This window comes from Chenopodium album, chromosome 18 (assembly GCF_948465745.1).
Source record: "Chenopodium album chromosome 18, dcCheAlbu1.1, whole genome shotgun sequence".
NCBI lineage: Eukaryota > Viridiplantae > Streptophyta > Magnoliopsida > Caryophyllales > Amaranthaceae > Chenopodium > Chenopodium album.
In genome coordinates, this window is record NC_137851.1 from 44,580,958 (window position 1) to 44,601,334 (window position 20,377).

A 20,377-nucleotide genomic window follows, 5' to 3' on the forward strand; every position below is an offset into this window, starting at 1 on the left:
CAAATTATTATTTTGGATAAGATTTATTATCCATTTATCCTATTTTAAAAACCGGATTATTTATATATTTTGGATATTTTAATTAAGGCAAAAGCTATATTTTATTATTATTTTAATAAATCCGAAAATCCCATTTATTTGGCTAATAAATTTCAGATTTTCCTAAGAGAAAATCTGATTTTATTAGTTAAATTATTTGGTGAATATTTGGTATTTTATTATTTAATTATTTATTACAATAAATATTATTTACACAATTATTTTAATTCCTTAAAACTAGCAAAATAATTTCCTAAAGTACTAAATAGGAGGGCCGAAAATATGATCTTAGGAAAGCTCAAAAATTTCGGCCATCCCATGTAGATTTTGGGAAAAATATTTTTGGTAAATTGTATTTTTAATTATCTCCTTAAAATCTCCTATTTTCCTTAAATATAATTCTCCATCTTTTTAGTATCCAATCATTATATTTTCTTGCCATCTATTTTTCTTAATTATTCCCCAAGTAATTCCAATTTCCTTAAATATTTTTCATGACAATCATACCTTCCATATTCAATTATACACAATCTCTTCAATATCAAAACTTTCCTTAAATCTTTACTCACTTCTCCAAGTAATCCCTTAAACCCTACTTACCATAATTCTTCCCAAATTCTCTTACCATAATTCTTGCATGAGCTAGCCTATAAATACCCCTCCATACCTCTCACATTCTTCACACCAATTCTCTTCTTTTCTTCTCCTCTTTTTTTACACAAATCATCCCGTTTATCTTTGAAGCCAATTTTCGGGCACTTCTGGTCAGTTTTTGGGGTATTGCTGTTTCACAGAAGATTGTTTCTCTTGAAAAATCCTTGAGGTTAGGCTCAAGAATCACCCAATTCGGAGTTATATCGAAGGAGTTATAGCCTCTGCAAGTTCTGCCTATTCTTTCCAACGAAAATCCAATTCTTCTCTTTTCCTTGGTTTCTTATCTTTTCTCTTTCTCTTCTTTTATTCAATTATTATTATTATTATTATTATGGGGGATTTATAAAAAATTATTATGAGTAGTTTTAATTATATAAATTAGATTTTTAATGATGTTTATGAAAATTAATTTAAAAGGTTCATGTACATATAATTGGGGGTTTTAATTTCATTGTTGTGATTATTTGTTAACCTTACATTGATTAAGGTTATATTTATTTGTAGGGTGTGTTCGATCAAGATTCTTGAGAGTTCTTTTGAGGTGTTTTTGGCTAAGCAAGGATCAAGGTACGTTAGGTGGCTAGATACCTTGAAAGTGATCGATTTGAATGAGCATGTTTGAATGATTTTATGGTGATTGAATTAAATTGACTTGAATTATGGTTTATGAAATAAAAGTATGTTTAAAAGATTGGTTTTAATAATTAAATTGGATTATTGATTTTTATAACATGTTTTGATTAATTAATTTATTATTCATGTTTAAAAAGGATTGGTTTTGAAAGCTTGTTGGATTTATAAAAAAAAAAGGGAGTTTGAATTATTATTATTAAAGGTTGGAATTATTGGATTTAAAGAGGATTTATATAATCATTGAATTAAATTTATTATTTATGCTTTATAAGCATGTTAGTAATCCCACTATGCGGATTTGGTATTTTGATAAGGCCTTGGACTTTGTATGACCGGGTCTTTCCTCAAGAATAGCCTTGTAACATAAGGAGACTAGCTTGGGGGGTGTGCACACTTGGGAGAGGAATTGGTTAAATTGGTTTTAAAATAATTGGAATTGGTTTTATTGATTATTGGGATTTGAATATTGAGAATTGGTTTTGAATCATGAGTTTGGAATTATTGGAATAATTATTGGAATTGATTTCAAAAGCATGTTTGCAAATAAATTGAATTTAATTATCTTGCACTTACCGTACTTAGCATATTTGCTAACCCGTACTTCTTATTTGTTTTGGTTTGCCCTGTTTACCGTAATGGTAAGCAGTGTTATTTCAGGTGGAGTGAATAAATTGATGCATTGGAGTCCCGGGATTTGGTTTCACTAAGTTAGGAATCGTGGTCTTTGTATCTATTTTTGAGTACTCATAACATTGGTTTCTATTCATAGTTATTATTAATAAAGGAGAGTTTTGAAGTTTCCGTTGCAAAGTATGGTTTTGTTAGTAAGTTGAGTAGCCTTGTGTAATCACGCGGCGGTAATACGCCTAAGTCTATCTCTACGGTATAATTATACGTATTATACTAGTATTTCCATAGAGGGAGATTTGGGGGTGTTACAGGCATACCCGGAATCTCATCTGGAAATACATCTGGAAACTCTTCTACCACAGGAATACTCTCCTCACCTTTCTTTTCCTCACTTCCAACCTCTTGAACACTACACAAGAACAAAGGCAACCCTTCTTAACCAGATTCTGTAGTTGCATTGCAGACACAATTCTCGACCCTGAACTTTTCCCTTCCTTTTTATATACCACTTTGGTCTTACTTGGGGTAGTTAAGGTGACCTTTTTAGCCGCACAATCAATCCTTGCCTCATACTTTCCCAACCAATCCATACCCAGAATTACATCGAAGTCATTCAAATCAAACTCGATCAAATCCGCCAGAAATTCTACCCCATAAACGGAAATAGGCACACTCAAAAACAATCTCGAACAACTCTTCACTTCCCCAGATGGGATAGTCACATCTAGAGAAACTGACTCAGGACTCTCTAAACCGAGACTCCCAACGACTTTATTAGAAATAAAAGAATGCGACACCCCTGAATCAAACAAGACTCTCACAGGAGAAGAACTTATAAGGAAAACACCAATTACCACATCATTAGCAGACTCAGCCTGACGGCTATTCATCACGAACACACGACCCTTTGGGGCACCTCCCGCACCGCTGCTAGTTCCAACCTTGGTTGTAGGTCCACTAGACTGAGGTGGTTTGCTAGGTGCACTAGGCTCTTTCACCTTCCCAGACTTAACATCAGCTTCCTTATTGAAACACTCGTACTCACGGTGTCCCAACTTCTAACAGTAACGACAAGTTACCGGGTTTCCCTCTCAATCCTTCCCTGGGTGGTCTTTCTCACACCGCTTGCAGAAATACCTCCTCTTAGGTTTCTCACCCCTTTGGTTCTCATTCCCCTTATGGTTGGACAGATGGCCTCCATTCCCCTTCCCAAAGTTTCCCTTGTTGTCCCTCCTATCACCAGAATTCCCTTGGTAATTCCCATTGGGCTTGTGCCTCTTTTCACCCCCGTGAAAAGAGTTTGGGTTCTTCCTTTTCTCTCCTACCTGCTCCATCTCTCTCCCCTTAATTCCGTACAAATGTGCTGCACGGCCATAAAATTCATCCAGGGTCTCAAAGGTCACTCCCCCTAGCTTCCCTTGGAGGGTCAAGGTTAGGCCTTGCTCAAATCTCTGAGCTTTGATGGTTTCGGTATGGACTACTTCTGGGGCAAACCTCATCAACTCAATAAACTTGTTGTAATATTCACTGATTGACATGTTCCCCATCCTTAGGTTGGTGAACTCCTTGCACTTCTGCTTTCTCAGGTAGGAAGGGTAAAACTTTTCTCTCATGGCTTCCTTAAACTCATCCCACCCAAAGTTTGGCTTTTTCAACAGCTCACCTTTTCTTTGGGCCCACCATAAATCAGCTTCCTCCCTCAGGTAGTAAACCCCATTGTTCACCTTCAGCTCACTTGGGCAATTGATAACATCAAACAACTTATCAAACTCCCTAATCCAGTTTTCAAGGCTGGCTTGGTCCTCCGTTCCCAAGAAAACAGGTGGCTTAACTACAGTTACCCTCTTAAAGACTTCACTATAGGAATCAAGCTTGGGATTTCGGTGTTCCCTTTTCACCACTTTCGTGATGTTCTTAGTAATATGGGCTAACTGCTTAAGGACCTTCCCAACCTTGGAACCAGTGCACTTACTCCTTAATTGATCCCTCATTCTTGGAGACATACTTCCTGGGTTTAATTATCACACTTTGAAAATTAAAACAAGTTTTATCATATAAGCATTTAATTCACTTAACAACATAGAGAAATTTCAAATAATTCATTTTATTTCATTAATAATTAATGAAAATACAACTTTGTCATTTAGGACAATTATTGAGACATTAAACAAAACCATAGTTCAAAAATTAATCAATCAAATAACACTATGAGCATAACCATCTTCAATAGGATCATAATCCGGATCCTCACTTCTATTACTTGGTTCGGCCATGAGAGTTGGGTTATAACCACTATAGCTTGGAATAAGGCCTGATGAGCTTGACCTAGATTTACTTATATTTCTGTCCGAGCCAGGAGTGTAACTTGGGCTTTTTGTTGGGCTTACATCCCCACAAGGTTGGCTTGAAGAAGCTTTGGGGTTTTGGGCTCTTTCTTTTGCAGTTTGTGAACGAGTTCTAGGCCTTTTTGCAACATGAAAATGGACTTTTGGGCTAGGTTGTTCTGAAGATTCATAGCTTGGAGTTTGGCTAAGAGAACGATAATGCTTGCTCCTACCAAGAGGTGGTATGGACTCATCACTAGATTCCACATACTCATGTCGCTTCTTTGGGTATGAAAAAGGTACTTGGGCATTTAAGAAATACATTTGGTCATTAGGTCCAAAGGTTCAATCTTTTGGGATCGAGGGGATTTTCACACCTTTCCTCCTAGGTTCATACTTGCGCTCCACATAGTGCAAGTCCCTCTTAAGGCTAGACATGGTTGCTAACCATTTCCCTTCATGATGATGCTTCTCATTCCACATTGTTCCATCTTCCTTGATCACATCCCCATATTTGTCAAACAGAGGTTGATATTTCTTAATCCTAGGTAAATGGGCTAAAGCCAAAAGGACCATCCAAGGTTGTTGGGTCAAGGCTTCCCCACCATACTTCTCACAAAGGGTCGAGGCCAAAGTACAAATTCCAGTCATGAATTCACTAATTGAGACTCCACTATCTTTCAAGTAATGAATGTCAAAATATTGATGTCTTATTTGATCAATCTTTTCCATCTGTTTCACACACACATGCAAATCAATTAATTAAATGCCAAATCACACTAACAATCCAATTCAAAATCCATTTGCAATAAGCAATTCATAACTCAATAAACCAAGTATAACTCAAGATCACCCAATCATGGGTAACACTCCAAAATTTTGGACCCCCTATACACACTTCAAGGTGTTTTAACACCAACTTCACACATAATTGCATACTCAATTTTCAAATAATTTCAATTCTTTTTATTTTCGAAAATAATAAATATGTACTTGAATCATGATTATAGGACAGTCGAGCCCGCGTCTCCCAGGAAAGTTACCTACGACGTTGAGGAGAGCCTTTCCTAAACACAGAGTCATACCCATTACAGGCCTCCGTAGAGAACCCGAGCATCCTTTTCTCATTCATCTTTCCACAAATAGGAAAATAGTTTTTAAGTAAAATAAGGCTTTTGACTCACACACAAATGCGAAACTCTATTTATCCTATATGCCCTCTTAAGTCTACCCACAATTTTAATGACTATTCCACTTTTAATATTTTCAGGACCTTGAAAACTAATACCACTTTTTAACACCCCCAAATCTCCCTCTACGGAAGTACTAGTATAATACGTATAATTATATCGTAGAGATAGACTTAGGCGTATTACCGCCGCGTGATTACGCAAGGCTACTCAAACTTACTAAACAAATCAATACTTTGCAGCGGAAACTTCAAAACTCTTCTTTATTAATAATAACTATAAATAGAAACCAATGTCATGAGTACTCAAATTAAATACAAGACCAAAACTCCTAATTTAGATGAAACCAAATCTCGGGACTCCAATGCATCAATTTATTCATTCCACCTGAAATAACACTGCTTACCATTACGGTAAACAGGGCGAACCAAGACAAATAAGAAGTACGGGTTAGCAAAATATGCTAAGTACGGTAGTGCAAGATAATTAAACTCAATTCATTTGCAAACATGCTTTAAAACCAATTTCCAATAATTAATCCAATAATTCCAAACTCATGATTCAAAACCAATTCCAATATCAATAATCAATAAAAACCAATTCCAATTATATTAAACATGTTAAATCCAATAATAATAAATCAATGATTCAATAAATTCTCTTTTAAATCCAATAATTCAACCTACAATAATAATAATTCAAACCCTTTTTTTTTTTTATAATTCCAATATGCTTTCAAAATCAATCCTTTTTAAACATGAATAATAAATTAATTAATCAAAACATGTTATAAAAGTCATTACTCCAATTTAATTATTAAAACCAATCTTTTAAACATACTTTTATTTCATAAACCATAATTCAATTCAATTCAATCATCATAAAATCATTCAAACATGCTTATTCAAACCAATCACTTTCAAGGTATCTAGCCACCTAACGTACCTTGATCCTCGCTTAGCCAAAAAAACACTTCAAAAGAACTCTCAAGTAGCTTGATCAAAAACACCCTACAAATAAATATAACCTTAATTAATATAAGGTTAACAAATAATCACAAATCATTAAATTAAAACCTCCCAACTATATGTACATGAACCTTAAAATTATTTTCTCAAGAACATAATTAAAATCTGATTTTTATTTAATTAAAACCATTTATTATAATTTTATAAACTCCCCATAATATAAATAATTAATTAAATAAGAAGAAAGGAGAAAAGAAAATAAAAACCGAAGAAGAGAAGAGCAAGGAGGGGTGGCGGCAACAGGTGGCTGCCGCGGCTGGTGGTGGTCGGAGGCGGTGGCTGGCGGCGGTAGGTGGCTCCAGGAGTGGTGGCTGGGGTGGTGCTCGGTGGTGGCGCCAAGGAGGAGAAAGAAAATAAGAAAAAGAGAAAAGAAAAGAAGAGAAAATGATGAGAGAATTTGAGAGAAAATTATGAGAATTGTGTGAGGTTTGATCATGAATTAAAGGGGTATTTATAGGCTAGCATGTGTATGAATTATGGTAGGAAAATGTAGGAAGAATTATGGTAAGTAGGGTTTAAGGGATTACTTGGAGAAGTGAGTAAAGATTTAAGGAAAGTTTTGATATTAAAGAGATTGTGTATAATTGAATATGGAAGGTATGTATGTCATGAAAAATATTAAGGAAATTGGAATTACTTGGGGAATAATTAAGAAGAATGGATGGTAAGAAAATATGATGATTGGATATTAAAAAGATGGAGAATTGGAATTAAGGAAAATAGGAGATTTTGGGAGATAATTAAAAATATAATTTTACCAATTAAATTCCCCCAAAATATTTCATGAGGGCTGAAAATATGGAGCTTACCATAGCTCTAATTTTCAGATTCCTCTAGATATATTTAGGAATATTTTTCTCGGTTTTTAAGGAATAAAATAATTATATAAATAATGTAGAATAATAATTAAATAATTAATTAGTTAAATACCAATTATTTACCAATAAATAACCAAGAAAAATCAGATTTTCCAAACATAGAAAATCCGAAAATCCTAGCTAGTTATTAGGTAATTTCGTCCATAATAATTAATTAATTAAAAAAAATTATTTTGCTTTAATTAAAATATCCAAAATATGTAAATAATCCGGTTTTTAAAATAGGATAAATGGATAATAAATCTTATCCAAAATAATAATTTATTTTTAAAATACTTTTGGCGTCAAAATTCAAATATCATTTTGGCTCCAAGATTTAAATAGTAAGTTGAATTACTAAAATACCCTTTTTAGAAAATAATAATTAATTAATTAATTAGGAAAACACGTATAAAAATACGAGGTGTTACAAATAATCCATCACAATTAATCCATGCTTCATAATTCAATCACCAACATCAACCAAATAATAAATTCCAACCAAAACTATCACAATACTATTTGGAATCAATTATTCAAAGCCTAGCATGTTCCTATATCACCAAATAAATACCAAGTACGCGAACGTACCTTGAATACTATCTTAAAATCGCCACGACTAACAGAAATCACTCACTTGGAAGTCTCTTACAATCCAAAATCGTAATATGGCATTAAAATCTACTCCACACAAATTTCCAGCAATATATACTCTTATTAAACCACTCATAATTTAATTAAAATAAGTTGAAAATTAAATTAAAACCTCTTACTTTAATCCCAATTAATAGGTAGTCAAAATTCCTTCAAGAAACTTAATTTTTTAGCTTACTAACAAAATTTCCAGCAATATTAATTCATGAAAACTTGCTGTAATTATACTTTAAAACCCTCAAATTAAAGGTTTAAACCACCCTAAATCATAATCCTTCAATAATCAATTATTTACAAATCTAGAGTTTTAAATTTGGGGCTTTTAATTAAAATTAAAATCTGAAAATTAATTTGCACCATATTTAAAATCAATCATCATAAAATCATCACAAAACTCATAATCAACAATTAGATTTAGGATTAAACAAAAGAAATAAAAAAAAAAGAATAATTTTTTTTCAAAAAAAAAAAGATGCACCGGACAGCAGCCACAGCACCACAGCCGGTTGCTGCCGTGCTGCTGGTGGCGCAGCCGCTGCTGTCGGCTACTGCTGGTGGTGGCCGACGACCCACCAGTGGTGTGGTGGTGGCCAGCGATGGTGTGTGCAAAAAACGGAAGAGGAAAAGAAAGAAAAAGAAATAAAGGAGAAGGGAGAAAAAGTTTACCTTGGGTATTCTCCACTCTGGGCAAATTAATTTTCCCAACTATTGAATATCTATACCCCTTTCTCTAGAAACCCTTATTACCTAAAATTTCCTTTTTCTTTTATCTTTACTAATCCCTTTTCCTAATAAAACTTAACTACAATAAAACTTTCCTAAAATAAATCCCAACTTAATAAAATAATTAATTAAATAAAACTTTCCTTTTATAAAATATTTCCAAACTTGTTTAAAATAAATAATTAAAATGCCATAAATAATTCATTTCAAATTATTTAAATACCTCACAAAATGCTTATTTAAAATAAAATACATATAAAAAATACGGGGTATTACACATAAACTCAAATTTAATGTGCATGGACTATAAAACTCTTTTAAAATAATACTTTAATATAAAATAAAATTATAGCTTTGAAATAAGTATTTATATTTTAGAATACTTACCATGAAGAAAATAAAGGAATAGGATTAAAGAGAATTGAATTTCCGTTGGAAAGAATTGGCAGAACTTGAAGAGGCCAAAACTCCTTCAATACAACTTTGAATTGGGTGATTCTTGAGCCTTACCTCAAAGATTGTTTGAGAGGATTTTCCGTGAAACATCAAAACCCCAAAAACTGACCAGAAGTGCCCAAAAGTTGGCTTCAAAGATATACAGGCTAATTATGTATGAAAAGAGTAGAAAGAAAAGTATGAAAAGGTTTAGAGAAAAGAAGAATAAGAGAGAAGAAGAGAATTGGGTTTTAGTGTGAAGAACTAGTTTTTGGCTCGGGCAATGCCCTGGATCAATATATGTGTATTATAAATGAAGTTTTATAATAAAAATAAAGTGAAAAAAATACAAATATAGATTAAATTAGTTACATTATTTGTAGTAAATAAAGGAGTAGTCTAGTACAAACAATATAAAAATATTTAAGTAAGATAAAAAATATAGTCTCACAAACAATGGAACAATATCGGTGCATCGTGATGCAAATCAGTGACTTGAAAACGAATTTCCAGTGCAACCAAGGTGCTCAATTGTATTCGCCGGCACAAACCATATGGTTAACACACCACTTTCACACAAAGACACTTTTGGGTGGAAGGTTTGAGTCAAATAACTTATGCCAAATAGAGAATGTATTTAGACTATTGTGCTTGATGTATTTTTCAAGTGTAAAAATCAGTAAAAAAAAAAAGAAAAATAATCTTCTATTCATAGATAAACATGAAAGAACATAGAAAAAGAATCCCAAGCATCAAAGGAGGTGCATAATCACCCTTAAACATCCTCTTAAATGGGAGGTTATGAGAGCTACTTATCAAGAGAATAATAGTGGTGATTAAATCACCTTAAACATCCTCTGAAATTGGGGGTTATAAGAATTACTCAAGAAATGACATGGCGCAACATCATATGCCTAGTCATGATGACACGTGGCGGTCTCATGACTTCCATTGAGTTTTAATATATATATATATATATATATATATATATATATATATATATATATATATATATATATATATATATATATATATATATGTATATATATATATATATATGTATATATATATATATATATGTATATGTATATATGTATATATATATATATATATATATATATATGTATATATATATATATATATATATATATATATATATATGTATATATATATATATATATATATATGAGAGGTATGAGGGAGTTTTTATAGGCTCATGAATGAAGAATTATGGTAGGAGAATGTAGAAAGAAATAATGGTAAAAAGAATTAAGGAAATTAGGTCCTGCTCTTTAGAGCTGCTACACTCTGAGATCTACTCTGCTCTGCCCTGCTTAAACTAATAATTAATAATAATTAAATAAAATAAACATAAAAATAATTAATTTTTTTTAAATAATGACTGAGGGCTTGTTCTGATTGACTGAACTGAGAACTGAACTGAACTGAACATATTGGAGCTGAAGTGGACTAAATATTTTATAAGAGAAGGAAATTAAGATAAGAATTGAATTGAATTTATTGGAGCTGAACTGAACTAAACAGAAAATAAGCTGAAGAGAACATGCCCTAATATTTATAGTTAATAATAATAATAATAATAATAATAATAATAATAATAATAACAATAATAACTTTCGGTGATCATGCAGTTAAAGGTTAAAGTAATATGGATAAAAACCGAAAACCGAACCGAACCAAACTGAATTATCAATTCGGTTTGGATTTTTTTTAAATTTCGGTGCGGTTTGGATTGAGAATTTTAGAATTTCAGTTTTTCGGTTTGGATTCAGTTTTGGGCTTCTCAAAACCGAAAACCGAATTTAAACTGAATTATGCTTGAGATAATGTAGTTTGATTTAATTACTACAAGATAGGCCCAATTTATAAGCCCACCAACCTTTGCCTTCCATATAAATGAATAGAAAATAAAAACCCTAAATCTTATAAACCCTTCAACCGCCCCTTCACTCTCTCTCTCTCTCTCTCTCTCTCTCTCTCTCTCTCTCTCTCTCTCTCTCTCTCTCTCTCTCTCTCCCTCCTCTCATCCTTTCATCATATTAGTCTCTCTCCTCACGTTCCTCCATGCCTCCCTTCTCTCTCTTTCATTTTTCCTCTAGTCTTTTCTTCCTCTCAAATTTAATTTTTCTGTGTTCAATCTAATCTTTTTCCTCTCTCATATCATTTTTCCTCTCTCCTATATATTTCGATCAAATTCATGCAAAGTTTTTATTTTTCTGTTGTAATTTTGCTATATTTCGGAATCCATACCCAAATTTGAAGAAGGAAATTTTTGGATACCCAAATTTGAAGAAGGAAATTTTTGGTTCTTTTTGTAAGGAATTATAGTAGCAGCTTAAGAAAGAAGAGAAAATTGGAATAATATATCAATATATGGACTAAGGTCGATTTTAAAATTTTGTAGATCTAGTGTATAATTTTATTTTTTATTTACTTTTTCAATGATCTAGAAATAAAACCTAAAAAATTCGGTTTTCGGTTCGAAACCGAATTAAAATTTTAAATTTCGGTTTGGATTGGTTCGGTCTCAGATCTAATTCAGTTCGGTTTCGGTTTGGAAAATTCAAAACCGAATTAATTCGGTTTGGATTCAGTTTGGGTCAAAATCCAAACTGAATACCGAACTTCCACCCTTACATGCGGTGTCTTGTGCTGGTATTGTGGGCATTAAACATCGGCATAATGTTGTTCGGGATACCCTTTTCGATGTTTGCTATCATTCAGGGATTTCAGCTAGAAAGGAGGTGGACATTGGGTTATCTGGAGGGAACGACGGGGTCCTCAGACCTGCAGATGTGTTACTTTATTCATGGGATCGTGGTCGCGATGTCTGTGTTGACTTGACAGAGTTTTCTCCATTGACATAGTCTGGGGTTTCCGACTTTGTTCCTGGACGGACAGTGACTGATGCAGCTAATCGGAAGCGGGTCAAGTACGAATCCAGTTGTCGAGCAATTAGATATGGCTTCCTTCCTTTCTCTTTCTATTCTCTTGGGGAGTTAGAAAAGGAGGTTGTTGCATATGTGAAGCGGATCCAGAAGTTCTCGAAGACTAAGGACTTAGGGGCGCGTGCTGCAGCTCATATCTTTACTAGGATCGGCTTTTCTATAGCTAGAGGATTGGGGGCCCAGATTGTATCTCGGCTTCCCACTAATTTTCTATAGGTTGTATAACTTTGTATGTTTTTGAGATATAATAATAATAATAATAACAATAATAACAATAATGTTGAAATCTACTCTGCTCTGCTGCAAAAATCTGCTCTACTCTACTCTGCCCAGAAGCTCAAAAGAACAGGGCCTTACTTGGAGAATAGAGTTAAAGAATTATAGAAAGTTTAATATTAAGGTGACTAAGAATAATTCTTTTAAGGAAAGTGTATTGTCATGAAAAATGATATGGAAAATGGGTTTGCTTGGGGAATAATCAAGAATGATATAAGGTAGGGAAATAAGATGATCAAATCTTTGTGAGATGAAACATAGTAATTAAGGAAATAAGGAGTTGAGGAAGGTAATTAAAATACAAAACTAACAAAATAATTAATCCAAAATTAGCATATGATGGCCGAAAATATTGAGCATATAGTTTTAGGGAAATATTCGCTATATTTTAAGGATTAAAAATTATTATGCAAATAATATATTTTGTATAAAATAATTAATTAGGAAAATATCAATTATTCACTAAATAAATTCACTAAGAAATAAGATTTTCTACACTTAGAAAATCCGAAAATCTCATTAATTAATTTAGGAATTTCAACCCTTTAATTTATTAATAATAAATATAAATTTTTTGTTAATTAAAATATCCAAAAATATATATATATAATTCGATTTTTATTAAAATATATGGATGATAAATCTTATCTAAAATAAGCATTGAGTTTTGAAAATGTTGTTGGCACCGATGTTCAAATATCATTTTGGCTCCAAAATTCAAATTGTAAATAAAATTACTTAAAATACCTTTTTTTAGAAAATACTAATTAATTAATTATTTTGAAAATACGTTTCAAAAATACGGGGTATTAACCATGCTTTTTTTGAATGCAATGATGTGCGTGATTTGTGGGTGGAAGCCAAATGTGAGAAACTGATTAAAGTGGGTAATTACCCTGACTTCAAAGACCTATTTGAAGCTTGGAGTAATGAAAGCGTGAAGACCTAGCATAAAGGTGCAACACTCCTTTAGTTAATTTGGGAGAGATGCAACAACAAGGTATTCAATAACTAGCTAGGAGACCACTCACAATGTTATTCTAATTTGAATGTCTAACTTTGTTACAGAGTATGACAAATATAATGCCAGAATTTATGGTTGCAGTGCTCCTAAGCTTCTTACAAGCTCGAAAAATCTGGAAATCACCCCCGCAAGACTGCATCAAAATAAACTGTGATGCACCTCTGAATATTGAGGGCTGGGTGGGGATCAGTGTTGTATCTCGCAACCACCTGGGGATGTTTTATTTGTTAGAGTTCAAAGATATAAGGCCTACTGGTCCCCTAAGCTTGTAGAGTGCAAAGCAAAAAATTTTGTTGTTCGATTGGCAAGGCAACATGGCCTTAAAAATGTCATCCTTGAATCTGATAACAACACAATAGTTTCCAGGATTTTGAAGGCTTCCACTTATTTCTCAGATTTAGATACTTTGCTTGACGATGTTTTAGATACTTGCACTTATTTGATTTTATTTCTTTGGTCTCATGTAAAGCAGGAGGGGAATTTTGTTGCACACCATCTAGCTCGTCTCATTCCGTATGGTGTTGAACAAATTGGTCAAATTGTTGTCCTAGTGAAGTTGCTCCTTACGTACTAATGGACAATTTATCCTCAAATGAATGATAATGACTCCCCTGCTTTTCCTAAAAAAAAAACTAAAGTTAATTCTATAATACTATGTACTTCCTCCGTTACGTATTATGTGCAACAAAGTTACTTGCACAAACTCCAAGAAGAAATTTCTTAAGTGGAGATTAGTTGAGGAGAGAGAAAAGAAGCCCATGTGATTAGTTTTAAGAAAAAGCATGTGGGACCATTTTTTTTTTTTGAGCAAAAACTTGAACAACTATTAAAAAGGGGAGGGAACTTTAAATTTTCACAAGTTCTAAAATTTTCACCCAAATTTGAAATTTTGGCTCCAACAGCCATATTAGCTTACAAAAGGTAGCATATAAATTCAACACTAAATTAAAGAAGATTCTCTCTCTCTCTCTCTCTCTCTCTCTTCATAAATTACAACCACCATTAATAGTCTACCAAATTAGCATTCAATACAATCAGTTTACACAAAATACAAAATTAGCAAAATAATCATTATTTAGGGCAGTTGCAGCAGCATCATTTGAAGGGTCGAAGCTTCAACACGTTCTCTCCTTTTTGGTTCATTTAACTGTAAAAAGTCTTTACAAAAAAAATGGAAGATGAAGATTGTGATCATTTTTTGGTTTGGATCAATTATTGATGGAAGAAGGGGAATTTCAGCATAATGAAAACAGAACAGATGCACAAAATGAGGCACAAATCAGCAGTGGAAAGCAGTTTACATTGGATGGAAAAGGAGGATTTTTGATGAAATTTTATCAACATTACAAGAAGAAACTTTACTAAGAGGTGCACATACCAAATTAACAGCCAATCATGGTGTTCACAGAAGCAAAATCAGAAGAATATATGCAGATGTAATGAAACAAAAGAGGAAGGGTGAGCTGATAGATGTCAGAACAAAAAAGTTGGGGAAAACTAGTCCTAAACCAAGAGAGTACTCTGATGAATGGCCGCAATCAGTTCCACAGAGATTGAGAACAACAAAAAGGAAATATGCAGTAGCCCTAAAGGTATCCCATGTCACAATTCACAGATTGAAAAAAAGAGGGAAATTCAGAGTGCACACTAGCACTAATCATCCAGCTCTTAGTGATAACCATAAGGTGACAAGGCTACAATGGGTATTGAACCATCTTACCCCAGCTACATCTACTGAAGATGCAACATTTGTGGACATGCATAATATCATCCACATTGATGAAAAGTGGTTCTATTTGAGCCCAGAGACAAGGAAGTTATACTTGTTACCCAAAGAAGAAGATCCCTACAGATTTCAACAATACAAAAGGTTTAGGATTAAGGTCATGTTTATGGCAGTCATTGGACACCTAATTCGTGACATAAATGGTGTTGTCATTCATGATGGAAAGTATGGGATTTTCCCATTGGTGATCAAGGAACCAGCTAAGAAATCAAGCAAGAATAGGCAAGTAGTGACTCTTGTCACAAAAGCAATTCAAAATGTGAATAAGGACGCAATCAGAGAAATGCTCCTCAACAAAGTCATACCAGCCATCATTGTAAAGTGGCTATCTTTCATGGATAAAAATATTTGCATACAATGGGACAATGCAAGGCCACACAAAATCCCTCAAGATGAGGAGTTTCTGGCAGCAACAACACAACAAGGGTTCAACATCACAATGCTATACCAACCCCCTCAATCCCCTGATCTTAATCTTTTAGAATTAGGCCTTTTCAACACAATTCAATCCATTCAATGTGAGCATTTTCCAAACAATGTGGATGAGCTAATTGAGAAAGTTGAAGAGGCATTCGACACATTTGATGCTAGTGCAAACAAATACATTTGGCTATCATTGCAAAGTTCTATGATTGAAATTCTGAAGAAATATGGTGGGAACAATTACATATTGCAGCATATGAAGAAAAGACTATTAGACAGACAAGGGATTCTTCCAAAGAGCCTAGAAGTGCCTTATGAATTGGTGCAATCTGTTGTGAAGTACCTGAATGATAGGTTCAGGCCTTCAAACCAACAACAACCAGTCAATGAAAATGAAATGGAAGTTGATGCAGATTAGGTGCAAGGTTGTGTGTCTTTTGAGCAGAGAGTTCTTAGTGTATTAGGGCCTACAGTTAGACTGCCACACATAACCATTTGTAGGGACTCAAATACATTAGTGGTTATGTATAACTTTTGAGTAGTTTATTTTTTTCCCTTGTTTATTTTGTGTGTCAATGTAATCATGTCACTCTGGCAGTTAGAAAAGGTCGCTTTTGTAAGGCAACTATGGCGTATCAGATCAAAAGAATATATCAATCAATGAAAATCTTTTGAGTTGCTAATGTTATTGCAATGTGTGTTTGAAATTGATGTTTAAAAAATACAGTTTTGAACAATTCCATCAGAAGGATTACCAGTATATCACAACATATAGATTAACTTTGGTTACCTCAACACCATTGTCATAAAACATTGATGGAGCAAATCCAAAACGGTGTATTTTGATCATATAAGTCCCTTCATTATATGGAACACACAATGACCTAGATTAAATGGGGGGGGACTCTTAGATAGACTTTAAAAAGACTCAATTTCAGTGGAACATGATGCATAATAAATGATCTCTGAACAATGATCATTAAGATCACAACCCAAATGTCACATAAAGTCATCATTCACCTATCAGCAAACCCTTCAAATAACTAGGGACTCAGACCACAACCAACAACAATAGGCAACCAACATATATAAGCAACCAACAACAAGCCACTAATAAAATTAATAGGCCACCACAATAGCAACCAACAATAGGCCATCAATAAACCAACATCAACCAACAAAAGGCCAACAACAGGCCACCAATAAAACCAACAGGCCACCCATAAAACCAATAGGCCACCACAACAGGCTACAATAAAATTAATAGGCCACCGATAAAATGCATCCAACAAATCCAAACAGGCTACCAATACAATTAACAATTCTAACAATAATCTCAACAATTCCAAGCTAAAGAATAGGCCACCAATACAATTAATAAGCAACCTTAGGCAATAAAGTTACCAACAACAATTGGCCAACAAGTAATCAAAACCAACAACAATTGGCCAACAAGTAATCAAAACCAACAACAAAAGGCCACCAATAAAGTTACTAGGCCACCCCAAGAATAAAATTCATAATCAATTAACATGCAACCATAAGAATAAAGTTACCAAGCCACCACAAGAATAAAATTATTAGGCCACCAGTTTCATAAAATTAACAGGGCAATCAATAATCAAAATTAACAACAACAACAACCTTAGGCAATAGCATGGGACTCAATAAACATAGGCAACATAATCACTGAAAATTGAAAGCAAGATAAAGGTTTAGAAATCGTTACTCTGCACAATCAGTTAGAAGGATGAAATTTACGTTCAAGATCCTTTAAAAATGCAAGCTTTGCAGGATCAAATTTGTCCTCCTCAACGACTACCCCACATCTGACCCTCTTCGACCCATGTTTGGCCTCTTCAGAAGGAAAAATCATCTTGGTTGGAGGGTTGGACATGGTGTAACCATAGTACTCTTCTTCCTCTGGTGTATGATTTGGTTTTTCACCCACCTCCGAAGTATCACCTTCATCCGAAATTTTTGCCCCTTTTCCCCTTATCTCCTTAACACCTCACATGGAACCCTCTGCAATTTCTTAGCCTTAGGTTTTGTCTTAGGCAAAGTCTTCATCCAAGCACATTATTCAGCATCACTCATAAGACCGACACCATTTGCGTCATCCTCAATTGATTTTAGGACTGTTCCCAAAGCTTCATAAAATTTCCCAGACAACACCTTCTTAGCTTCCTTTGATTCGTAAAAGCGCTTTGGTGAAGAAGATTTATCTTCCAACGACCGCAAAAGTTTACCCAGTACCTTGGTTTCGTGGTCGTCTTCACTCTCAAAAAAAGCATCATACATAGGGGTCAGATCCGCCATTTTTAGGGACTCAAATTTGGATCTGGGCGAAAACAGGGAAGAACAACGACAAATAGAAAAGTGAGAAAAGAGAATTTGAAGAGTGAGAAAGGAAATTTGAAGAGTGAGAAACAAAAATGGTGGAGAAGATGAACACTTGAAGAAAAACGGCGAGATGAGAGAGGAAGAAGGAATTCTAGAAAATTGAGGAAAAGGGTTAGGGTTTGATGAATGTGGGATGAATGTGTTTTTGATGATTGAACTCATTGTGGGTAGTTGGGGATGATTTAATTTTGGTGGGAATGATTAATGTTAATAAGTTGTGTTATAATTTAATTAAATCTGATTATAAATTTTAACTATATTTAGTGATAGTAAAGTAAGGGAAGATATGTCATTTCACTTAAAAAAAACTTACCACAAAAGGAAATTATTACTTTGTTGCACATAATGTGTAACTTCTGTTTTTGGTAATTGTTGCAGATAATACGTAACGGAGGAAGTATAAAGTATAGTTAGTGGAGATATATTTAATTGTTATTACGGAAGAGAAATTCTTAGACTTAGCTTAAATATAGAAGACAAGTATAGAAATTTCAAATTCTATTTGTTTTGTTGATCAAAAACTTGAAATAGTTAATAAGATGACATCTCAAGTTTATTAGACTACTTATTATGGACGATCATACAATCTTACATGCATACGCGTTACATTATTTACTAGCATTTCCAATGGGGCCATTAAGAACATAGGCCCAGTACAAGTCCAAAAATAAATATAGTTTGAAGCATAATAGATACAATACAATACACGAGTTAAGCATAAGAGAGGTTATAAAAAAAAAGGCATAAAAGAGGAGATTAAACTTTGGCCTTTGTTTAAACTGGGGGCTCAACTTTCAATTGTTGCAAAATAGGGACTATGGCCTGCTTAAGAAGGAATATTCCGATAAGAAACCTATTGTTGTAGGTTAATTTGTTTAATTAATAATAAAAAAAAAAGTTTAATAATCTTCGGGAAATTCTCTTGGTGCATGCTCTTAAGTTTTTATTTTTCTCAATGGTAAACAACAAACATTTCAATTATCTTTGATAATCATGAATTATTAGTATATATTAACAATAGCATTAAAGATATATTTTGGTTAATGAAATTTTTAATTAGGGTTAGTTTTTTAATAATTAAATGATTTTCTTTAAAAAAAAAAAACCACCACCCACTTCCATCCCCCGCCACCACCGCCGCCCCAATCCCGTGCTCCCGACCCGGCACCGGCAATGCCTACCCAGTAGGGGTGTTAAGAAAAACCCGACCCGATTGTCCCGACCCGATTTCCCGATGACCCGCTAAATACCCGATGGGAAATTTAGGAGAAAAAACTGTTTTTCCGGGTCGGGTACCCGTCCCGGGAAAATTGCCTTCTATCCGGGTCGGGACATGGGGCACATTTTTTCAATTCCGGGTACCTGATTACCCGGTAATAAATTAAAATTAAAAAAAAAACGCTACTAACTACGCACTAAGCCCAGCCCAGTAGCCTACATTGCTGAAACAAAAATAGGGTTTTAGTTTCTCACTCAGTTAGTCGCTCTCTCTCATCCTCTTCCTCTCTCTATCTCTCTTCCTGCCTCTCTCTCTCTCTTCCTTCCTTCTTCTTCCTTGAGTTCCCTCTATTCTCAAACTCTCAAAATCTCTTCTCAACCTCAGTGCTTTCACTCCTACTGCTATTTGCTCACCTCCGTCTATGTTGCAACTGTTGGAACTGTCGCCCAACAATGTCGCGGAAGTAAAGAAGAGAAATTCAGACATGGTGAAAGAGTTCATTCATCTGAACTTCTGAAGATGATAATAGACACGATGACCATTGAATTGGAAGAACAACATTGAATAAGAATATGTTCTTTTTTTTGTTTATAAATTATTTATTTATTTATTCATAAATGTAAGATCCAATTTCTTGATGCTAATGCAATTTCTAATTATATATTTTTTTTCTTCTAATCTTTGTATATTTCAAATTTTATTATTATTATTGAAACAAAGCTTTGTGTAATTGGCTATTTTGGGTAGTAGATCTAAATTGTTTTTCAATTTTTTACCTTTTGGGAGCAAATTAATTACAATCATTCAAAAATCCGGGTACCCTATGTCCCGACCCGAATATCTCGGGAACCTGGGTTCCGGGTACCCGAGATATTCGGGTCGGGACATGGGACAAATTAATTAGTACCCGAAACTCTGGGTACCCGGATTTTCGGGTACCCGAAAACCCGGGTACCCGGATTTGAACACCCCTACTACCCAGACCCCTCCTCGGTGCCGGGTCATAAAATAGATATTAAAGCTAAGTTACATTCATTCCATTCTTGAGTGAAACGGGTGCTTAAGGGAATAAGGGGTGGCAATTGTAGTGCAAAATTTACCCAAGTGTAA

General features: G+C 33.9%; 1 protein-coding gene across 1 annotated transcript; it reads left to right on the top strand.

The window, feature by feature from the left end:
- The first annotated feature begins 14,875 nt into the window (after positions 1 to 14,875).
- LOC145592194 (uncharacterized) lies at positions 14,876 to 16,063 on the top strand. The gene has a single exon (XM_081648655.1). It carries the CDS (start codon positions 14,876 to 14,878, stop codon positions 16,061 to 16,063), a length of 1,188 nt encoding a protein of 395 aa, XP_081504781.1.
- The last annotated feature ends 4,314 nt before the right edge of the window (positions 16,064 to 20,377 follow it).

Excerpts from the sequence above, each read along its gene's own strand:
- LOC145592194 (XM_081648655.1), top strand. The coding sequence starts at position 14,876 with ATGAAACAAAAGAGGAAGGGTGAGCTGATAGATGTCAGAACAAAAAAG.